The following is a 10224-nucleotide window of genomic DNA, read 5'->3' on the forward strand; positions in this document are numbered from 1 at the left end:
ATTGGATTGAAATTTGTTTGAATCCCCCACACTATTAAGCATTATCTTTGTGCATATCAGGCTGAGGAAATATACAAGAAATTTAAGCTCATCATTCTCCCAGAGAGAGCAATTTTATACAAGGCTGATAAACTAATAAAAGTTAAATCCAAATATAAATGATAAGGAACAAAGGTTAAACAATGCATCAAGATAACACAAACTACAAAAAGTAGAGTTTGGAGAAAAAAATTAAGAAGACATTTAAGTCTATTAACTTCTCTTAAATTAAATCACTTTTTGTTTCCAAAAATAAATCTTTACTTGATTTGCTCCTTCCTTTGCAATTTCTTCCTGTCTACTTCTTTTCTGACCCTACAATCATTGCTTCAAACTATATAACAAATAACTGGAATCAGGTCTGATAAAAAGTTATGAAGGATATTTAAATAGATACAGAATAATTCTATGCAAGGTTATGTAAGCAGTGCTACAGGGGATAAAGAAAACTGGTCAGGAATTCCAGGCATAAGAAAAATTAGGGAAGTCTTGGGAAAAAGCTGCTATTCAGAAGAGCCTTAAATATTGGGCAGGATTAAGACAAGGGGCTGGAAACACAATCAGGTAGGGGGAAAACAACAACAACAACAAAAACCAGAAGACATACAAGCAATAGATACAGGTCCTGAAAATGGAGTATCAAGTTCAAATGTCTGTAATTAAAGCTTCATCGTGGACAGAGGGCAGAAATATTATTAGGAATGTTATTAGTAATCAACATTTGAAAATCTTTGGCTTTCACGATGGTCAGGCACCATTCTGTCTTCTCTCTGAAATATGAACTTCTATAGGGCTGGGAATCATCCAAGTTGTCCATGTTTTGATTTCAGTACTTGACCATACTGAGCACCTGATATCAATAGCATGTTTTAAACTCTTCTAAACTCACTAGCAGAAACAAACGGGGGGAAGCTTGAGTCCTAGTTTTAGTTCTACCATTTAACAGGTTTTGTGAGTCTGACGAACTCATTTCCCTCCAGTCCAGATTACAAGATTACATCTTCTTTGTCTCCAAGGTGACTGGTGTGATGTGGTTTTGACAAGTCCTTAAGGTTTTTAACTACATACAATTACCTTTGGGGAAGATAGTATTCTGTCAAATATATCCAATAATTACAAAGAAAATACAGACCTTTGATTGTACCACTGAATAAATAATAATTCACTCCAAATTATGGAGACTATTAAACCCAGATGCATCGTTATGGAAAATATTATTTAAGTTGGGTATGTTGGAAGCTTATAATAGGAAGATGAGAACCAAAGGATTAAGTGATAGAACACCAACCTTGAAGCCAAGGGGTAGTGGTGGTGGGGGTAGTGATGGTTGTAATGTATGAATTGTAAGGAAGGTATGACATTAAAGAAAAGTGAAATTTGATTCACAGTCTAGGAGTGGCTAGTTAGAGAAAGAGGAAAATAGCAAAAATTAAAACTCGAGTCTATTTTCAAGGAGTAATTTAATATCTTACATTCTTTTACGCAGTTCCACACATCTGAAATATCTGAAAACAATAATTTGAAACCTAAGGATAGAACCTTAAACTTGATTCTGCCAAGCTGAAGGAGAGAACTCTAGAATATGAATTTAGAGATAAGGGTCTTCCCATGATGGAATAGCTGTCATTTCCACCACCGAAGCAGTAGGGACACAATCTCCCTCTGGAAACATCCATCTCATAGAGTTAAAGAAGGCTCTCAATGGCTTGACAACACTGAAAGAGTCCTGAAAGTGAATTATGAGAACAGGGAAAGAAAAGGCTGTGAGCTTACTTCAAGATAACTATTCTCAAACATTTATCAGATGAGCAATCACTCTGGTATCAACCTCAGTGACTACTTAGCATCAAACCACTTTTACTGAGTAACTTTTATATAAAAGTATTGCAATGAGTATGACCCAGTGTAACAAAATAAATATCAGGAAAATGGTACTTGAACAGTGGGTGGGAGAGGTCAAAGGAAAGGGGAAAGGGGAATGAAGAGAAAAACTAGGAGCAGAATGTAAATATAAAATTCAATGCATATCCTACAAAATAAAGAAACTGAGGAAAAGGTTAGAGTTGGAAGAGATGAGGGGAAAAGTACTGGTGACATTGATCAAAGTCCATTGGAAGCATATACTACTTGAATGCATGGCAACCTTTTTTGTACAACTACTGAAAGGTAATAAAAAAATATATTTTGAAAAAAAGAGTGACCAATGGGAAAATGGAGTTGGAAGTAAGTTGGAAGTTGGAAAGTCAAGCTTAGAATCACAGCTTTGGGGTCATTTGCATATGATCTAAACTACTTTCAGGTACTAACTTTGGTAACATCAAAGAGGTAGGGTACCAGCACAAGAAATAGCATACCAGCTCTGGCTTTGTTCATCTCCTCTGGTTTAGTCTTACACTGAAAGGATGTAGGGTAGGCAAGACCCTATTTGTATCACAGGACTCTTGAAGTTACCTATATCAATATACATTACTCCCTACTATAGGTAATTTACTTTATGTCATCATCCCCACTAAAAGTGAATTTCCAGGAGTCAAGAATAAAGTCTATGAAATGATTTGTCCAATGACACATTAACATGGGAGCTAACATACACCATGCATTAATTCACCAAAGAAACCAGCCACATATGGGAGAACCAGTCTCTCCAATCCTTTCTCTACAATGACTTAACACTCCTTGGCAAACCTCCACCTACTTTCCTGTTACAACTAGTCCTAGATGATAGGAATGTCCCACACACCCTTGATTATACATTTGTGACACATGCAAACTCCAACAGCTTCCCAGCAAGAGGCCTTGAGGTCTTGCCTACCTGAAAATTCACCATTGTTTTCCACTCTATACATTTCTCATCTGTAAGCACATACCATGCCATTCCACGTAGTAATTAGGAATCCATAATTACTCAGGCTAGAAGCAGAACAATCAGTTGCCAGTAGAAAAAAGCCAGGACCTAACAAGCCTTTCTTTTCTTTATTTTAAATTTAACATACTGAATTGCTGAAGCTAATTTTTCTGCATTTCTCTGTCTGTTACTTTGACATTCAATACTTCTCCCATAAAACAAATCTGAGAGTTTGAGGCATACACATAGTAAAGTCCAAACCCTTCCTTCGGGAAATTTCACAATCTGAAAGCACTTGGCAGACTAAAAAACAGTCTAGCACCATGGCCCAAATCGCTGTCACAGCCTCTTCTGTGAAGACTCAACTAGTTGGTAAGGACTCCTGATAAGAACTAGGTAGCATTCACCCCACTACCCTCTGCCAATGAGACATGTACCCCTGTGCTTCCTTGCCACTTGGCAGAAATGAGGCAGCATGGGCACACATATATCTTCTTCTAGATTGTGTCTTGTTAAAGACATCTCGTATTTAGTAGGGCACAACAGTGAATTTGTTTCAAAATCTCTGTGTGTGTATTTGTTTTGTAGTTTTAAATTTTAATCGAATTTAATTTTTCCTTTCTAATTTCTGTTTTTTTAATTTGTTTTTTAAATCCAATTTATTTTTCAATTTAGGACTGGATTTTCAATAGCTATTGACAGGTTTGGTCATCTCACAGACAGACAGCCAGACAGACAGGCAGGTGTATAAAGTTATATTAGTTCTGAACTTCTTGGCCACTTGTGAACCTGTGCAACTCTCTTACTCCTTTGCATTCTAGGGCTCATGCTTTTATTCGTTTTTTTCACTAAAGGTAAGTACTTTACCTTTTGAGCCAGTGCTTCACTTCCAGCTTGTATAGTCTTTGTTTCACTTTGATTTTATAAGATAATAGCATTTCTTTAATTATTATTATCTTTAAGAAGGTGTGTAAAAGTTTCTATTTAACAAAGCAGTATAAGAATACAGTCACGCCTGTAATCCTAGCTTCTCAGGAGGCTGAGATCTGAAGATCACAGTTCAAAGCTGACAAAAAAAAATACAATGCATCTTGATCCACGTGGTCCCTTTCAATAGCCTCACCCATCCCTCCCAACCTCTCCTTTCCTTTCCTTTTCTAAAATTATAGGATATAGATTGAATTCTTGACTGCAGGTTAACTGGAAATAAGAATCTCTTGAATTTGTTTGTCTAGGCTGACTTCTAACCATGTTCCTCAGATTTCAGCTACCCGAGTAGCAGGATTACAGGTGTCAGCTAGTAGCTCTAAAAGATGGAGGTTCTGCTAGTGACCCCACTTTACAAACAGGAAACCAAGGCGCAATGAGCAAGGGACTCACACCTGTCACAGGGCTAGCAGGTAAGGCATTTGGAATGAACTGCCATGAACTATCTACCCTCTGTGCAAAGTGAGACTGCGATATTAAAACTGATGGAAACTGCAAGAGATAATATCTTACAAATATGTGATGTCATTGGTAAATAAACTTGCAGCTCTACAGGTGGAGTTCACAAGGTTTTGTAACTGGCCTAATGTCATGAACTACATTTTTTTTGCCAGTCCTGGGGCTTGAACTCAGGTCCTGAGCACTATCTTTGGGCTTTCTCACTTGAGCCACAGCATCACTTCCAGCTTTTTTATGTATGTGGTACCGAGGAATCAAACCCAAGTCTTCCTGTATGCTAAGCAAGCACTCTACTACTAAGCAAAACTTCCAGCCCCACATTTTTAAATGTCTGTAATTTACATTAAATTCAGAATCTGTCTTAAGCTATTTATTTAAAAATTAATAATTTGGAGAGTATTAAGAGTCTTAAATGTGAAACTTTGGGTTTTTTCCCCTTTTCCTGATGACTCTATATCTAAAGGGGAAACCATACCAAGAGTCATAACCAAATATCAAATTTTTAAAACCAAATTTTCATTCATGTCTTTCCAATTTTGACTTACTAACTAATAACCTAGTTATAAATAGGAAGGGAAGGGCAAGACACTCTGCCAATTAAGGAAGGGAAGAGGGCCTTTTCTGTTGGCTAAGAGAGTGCCAAGAAATCACAGGCTGGTAGACCTTAAAGAACATGGCTTAACTCCAAGTCAGACAGAATGGGTGAAATCAGATCTTCCACTGTTAGTTGGGCAGCCTTGAGTAAAGTGACTCCATTTCTCTGACACTGTCCAGAGCTTCTGAACACAGGAGAGGGCCCAATTGTTTCTCTGTGACCTTCTCTCTGAGATCCAGGGTACCTGCTCTTCTTCGAACAGTAGAGATGGCAATGGGCAATTTCAGAATCAAAGTGACAGTAAACATATTATGGAAATATGGACAACAGTGGTACCAGTTAGCATTTCACATCAAGAATGTAACCAAGCAAGGAGTCCCTCATTGACATATAGTAGCCATTGACACCTAGCAACCATCAAGCCATATCATCTCTTTGCTACTGACAGTCCAGAGCCAGTGAAAACAAGGCCCACTCACCTCCACTTCCTGTTTTTCCTGGATAACATAGGAGTGGAACACAGTGCCAGAAAGACAGGTTGTAGTGTGGAGGCGGTACACTTAAGCAACCAGAGTCAGATGAGCAGTTGGCCTGGGCTTCATAGGAACTCATAGGACCTTATGAAATGTGAAACATGTATTATTCCTACCATGCTGTCCCACCATGGCCCATGCCCACCTAACGCTTACCAACTCTCCAACTCAGCTCAGAGTGTTTTGAGCTTCAAGCTGTCAATGATAGATGATCCCTGAACAAGTGTTTGAAATTCCCCTCCTGAGAGCCTACAAACAGCACTGGATCTGTAGAACTGGTTTTGCCAAACTCCCAGTTATTTCTTCACACAGACCTCTGTGACTGCAGCTTCTACAACAACTTTAGTCCAGGCTCAGGGAGAATGTCAAAGCTTAGGAGATGAGCCGGCTCATGGAATGAGGTGCTTGAGAACCAGTGGAATAGGTGTGCCACAGGAACTACAATTTAGGTGGACTTGGTATAGGCACATCATGTTCCTCTTATCTAGCATTTATAAGTGCACAAGAAAAGGTACGACAAGCCAGGCACGCTGGTGGCTCACACCTGTAATCCTAACCACTCAGGAGGCTGGGATCTGAAGATCGTGGCTCAAAGCCAGCATAGGTAAAAATGTCCATAAGACACTTATCTCCATTTAACCACTGGGAAGCCATTAGTGACACTCAAGCTGTAGAGTGTTAGCCTTGAGCTGAAGAGCTCAGGGACAGAGCCCAGGGCCACAGTTCAGCCCCACAACTGACCAAAGAGAAAAAAAAAGGTATGGCAATAATCCTACAAGAGCTTCTGTGGCTGCCACTAACGCCTTTAGCTGGCACTGTTTGGTTTTACAGCTTTTAGTTAGGACACAGTTTTTGCCTGGGCTGTCCTGGACCATGATTCTCTTGCTTATGGCTTTTGTATAGCTGGGGTGACATGACGGCTCCACTACAAACAGCATTTTAGTGGTTTAGATGGCAGTTTCATAAGGCCCTCTCTGGCTTCAAACCATGATAAACTCCATCTCCTCTTCCCAACTTGTTAGTTTTGTAGGCTTGAACCTTGGTCCCAACTCTCCCCTGTTTAGGAGGAGAAACTGAGGCATGCAGCCATATAATGCATTTGAGAACCAACAGCTGCTTAAATCTGAAGAAAATATTACATAGTAACTAGTTCTAAATCCAAGTCCTGTAGATTTTTATTACAGCCATGAGCTTTCAGATACTAAAACCTGTAGCAACAGCTAAAGACTCACAGCTGAATTTTTTTTTAGACGAAAATCCCAGTGAGACACTGGCTGACATCTTCTGGTCTCTTATAACCAGGGTGCCCCAGAACTGCCAAAAACTTCAAATGCATAAATCTGTCCACTTGCCAAGGGCTTTATCATAAGACCTGGCAGCTCATGATTAAAGAGGCACCAGAATCCTCAGACCAGAAATGCCCTTTCAAAAATTCTCCACATTTGTTCTTGCTTTAGGTCAGGAAAAAAATGTTTCCAGTCAAATGCATCAGTTGAAATGAGCCTCTTTTCTGAAGAGAAGGAATGAGAAAGAAGAAAGAAAGAAACAACAATGATCAGAAGTGGTTCCTTCTGTCACAGACCATGAAATAGCCAAGAGATGAAGTGTTTCACAGAGAATCTCCAAGGACCTTGGAACTTCTAAGCAGGAAGGTTTCCAATCTGCCATTGCCTAACTCCTTTCAGTCTAACAGGAATATGCTGCAACTAAACTGAAGGAACTTTTTCAAAGCCACCGGGCAGGTTGCTGAGTGGCAGAGCCAACATCTATAATAAGAGACTCGGCATGTCCTGATTGTAAAGAGCCTTAGTCCCAGGACTTGCTCTTTGAGAAGACACTTCACGTTATCTTTTTGACTTTCCTAAGTCCTCATACAAAGTCAGCAGTCAAATTCTGCTTTCAAAACGTATTTTTAAAGTTGCACTTTGTACATGGATGTAAAAATGAAACAATGAAGCTTGTTGAGACTGGGTCGGGAAAGGAAACAAGGAGATTAAGAGAGAAGAGGGAGGGAAAGAAGAATATGCCAACTCCTACAACTCATGGATGCTAACAAAACTGTGGGAAAAATAAAAAGTGCCTCATTTTTCAGACCATTGAAATGTCAAGAGTCAAATAAACAATTCTTAGCCAAATGTCAGTGGCTCCCGCCTGTCATCCTAGCTAGTCAGGAGGCTGAGATCTGAGACTACCTGTTTGAACCATCCACAGCCAATAAAAGTCCATCTGACTGTCATCTCCCATTAACCAGCAAAAAGCAGGAAGTAGAGCTGTGGCTCAAGTGGTAAAGCACCTTGAACTGAAAAGCCAACGGAGAGGAGGGAGCCCTGAGTTCAAGCCTCAATCCCCAAGCTCAGCACAGGCGCAAAAAAATGAGTGCCATCCTCTCTTGCCCAAAACTTATCATAAACCAAAAACACAATTTCTTTTGGACAAATTATAGGGAAGCCTAAAAACATTGAACAGATGCGAGTAGAAGACAGTGACTTGACTGGAAGGGACATGGGGGAAACTTTCTTTGTCCCTGATTTGTATATAACAAGCAAAGTATTTCCAAGTCCCTTAATATATCGGAGGGCAGAAGCGAGGAGGGTGAATCTGGAATCAAGCGGGCTGTTAAAAGCCCTGAGCGGATCCCAGCTTCCCGGCTCAGCCAGGAGGACACGCGGGGCCCGGCCACCCCCACACCCCCGCGGGCCCCTAAAAACGAAGCAGAGAATCCCAGGCCACCCGCCCGGGCTCGCTCTGCGCCCCCGCGGCGCCGGCGCAGGCGCAGCCGGTGAACTTCCAGCCACTTGGTTTGAACTGGAGTTGAGAAATTTTTGTTTTCATCTCTGCCAACAGGTTTCCTTCCAAGCCACCCGGGACGTCGGTGAGGGTGGGACGCCCGCGCCACCTGTCTGGACGGGGACCCGGGTCCCCCACGCCCGGCTCCGGGGGGAATGGTGGGGGGGCGCTCACCTGCGATGTCCCAGAGCTGCAGGCGCACCACGGTCTCGGGGTCCCAGTGCAGCACTTTCAGCGCGAAGTCCACGCCGATCGTGGCCCGGTAGTGCGAGGAGAAGTTCTGGTGGACGTAGCGTTTGATGATGCTGGTCTTGCCTACGCCCAGATCGCCGATCACCAGCAGTTTGTACAGATGCTCTTTTTGCGGGGCCTGCATTCTGGCGGCCGGCCCGCCGAGCGCTGCGGGGCTGGGGAACCGCGGCCGGCAGAGCTGGGGCTGAGAGCAGACGGGGCGGCGGGCGGGGCGCGAGCACTGGGGCGGGGCGAGGCAGGGCGGGGCCGGGGCTCCTCCCCCCGGCCCGGGGCTCCTCTCCTCCCCCTTCCCCCCCCCCCCCCCCGCGCCCTGGCTCTTTCCCCACCCCACCCCCACATCCCCGCCCCATAAAGCCTCAGTCCTAGTTCCCCAGGGAGGAGCTGTGTGAGGACCTGAGGGATTCCTAGGGCAGGGAAGCAAAGGGTTCCCGCATGGCTACAAGCTGATCCTACATTTTAGGGATTTTCACACATCTTCCTGTGAGGATCAGTGTCTAAAAACAGTGTTAAAGATGATTTGATAGGAGAGGGGACAGGGGAGAGGGGACAGTGACAGGCCCAGAGGAGTAGCACCCCCACCCCAGAATCCAGAGTGGGGTCCCCTTTAGGCCAGCTTCTCCATCTTCCCTGACCTAGGGGCTCCAGAGACACAGGTTTTTGTTTTGTTTTAAATTATGGTTTATTTTATAATATACATCGTTTCACAATAATTGAGAGTCACATTGGATATCACTTTACATAGAATAATAAAATGTAAAAGTGTTCCTTCAGGCTATCGCACAATCCAAATTTAAAATGATGAACCAAAATGAACAGTATGCACTTTATTTCTGGTAGCTGGATGGATAGTTGAGCTTTCTGAAGACATTCAAAGTTTCTCCTGTGAAGGAAGTTGGAGAGAGTTGCAGAGGATTGTACGGGCAATCCTCTCAGCAGTGGTGGATGCTCAGTAGAAGCCATAGGACCAGTATCTTCCATAGCACAGCGGGTGGCAACAGCCATAGCCATAGCCCCATAACCATAGCTGCCATAGCTTCCAGAGCCACAGCTACAGCCACAGTGATAGCCACAGCCTAGACCTCCATAGCCATAGCCCAGGCCTCTATAGTAGCTGCCATAGTAGCACATGGTGTCAGGAGTGGACTGGGGAGTCTCGATGTCCCTGGGTGCCACCTGCCTTTTATGGGCCTGTGTGGAGTGTGGGGAAGCCACAGGCATCTGCAGAGACACAGTTTTTGAGTGATCTTAGTTCCAGATCTAATCATTTTAGCTTTCCGACAAGAACTTGCTGAAATGCTGAACTTTTAGTATCCTGTGACTTCTTTTTTCTTTTTTTGTCAGTCCTGGGCTTGAGCTCAGGGCCTGAGCACTGTCCTTGGACTTTCTCAAGGCTATAGCTCCACCACTTGAGTCTCAGCACCACTTCCAGCTTTTTTCTATGTATGTGGTACTGAGGAATTGAACCCAGGTCTTCATGCATGCTAGGCAAGCACTCTACCAGTAGGCCAACTTCCAGCCCTGTAAAGATGTTTTATTAACATACATTAGCTGTACAAAGGAATTTCACTCTGATTTTTCCCAATGTGATTATCATATCTTCCATCAACCTCTATCACTCTCTCTTCTTAAAACAATTTTAACTGGTCTCATTCTTCTCTTTTCATCCATGCATATATTTCGACCCTAGTCATAATCAGTCCCTTCATTCAGCCATCTCTCTCCCACTC

The 10224-nt window shown here is 42.8% G+C and overlaps 1 protein-coding gene and 1 pseudogene across 1 annotated transcript in view; both read right to left on the reverse strand.

Moving 5' to 3' along the window:
- The window catches only part of Rab38 (RAB38, member RAS oncogene family), a 68234-nt gene extending 59561 nt beyond the window's left edge, over positions 1–8673 (reverse strand). Inside the window, exon 1 of the mRNA XM_090349134.1 lies at positions 8420–8673. Within this exon, the coding sequence (XP_090205260.1) occupies positions 8420–8621 (202 nt within the window). The 5' untranslated portion in view covers positions 8622–8673. The remainder of the gene's footprint in view (positions 1–8419) is intronic.
- A 770-nt stretch (positions 8674–9443) lies between these two features.
- LOC150053619 (keratin-associated protein 20-2-like) lies at positions 9444–9625 on the reverse strand (annotated as a pseudogene).
- Between the last annotated feature and the right edge of the window lie 599 nt (positions 9626–10224).

Source organism: Megascapheus bottae, chromosome 16 (genome assembly GCF_031878675.1).
Source record: "Megascapheus bottae isolate mThoBot1 chromosome 16, mThoBot2.hap1, whole genome shotgun sequence".
Lineage (NCBI taxonomy): Eukaryota > Metazoa > Chordata > Mammalia > Rodentia > Geomyidae > Megascapheus > Megascapheus bottae.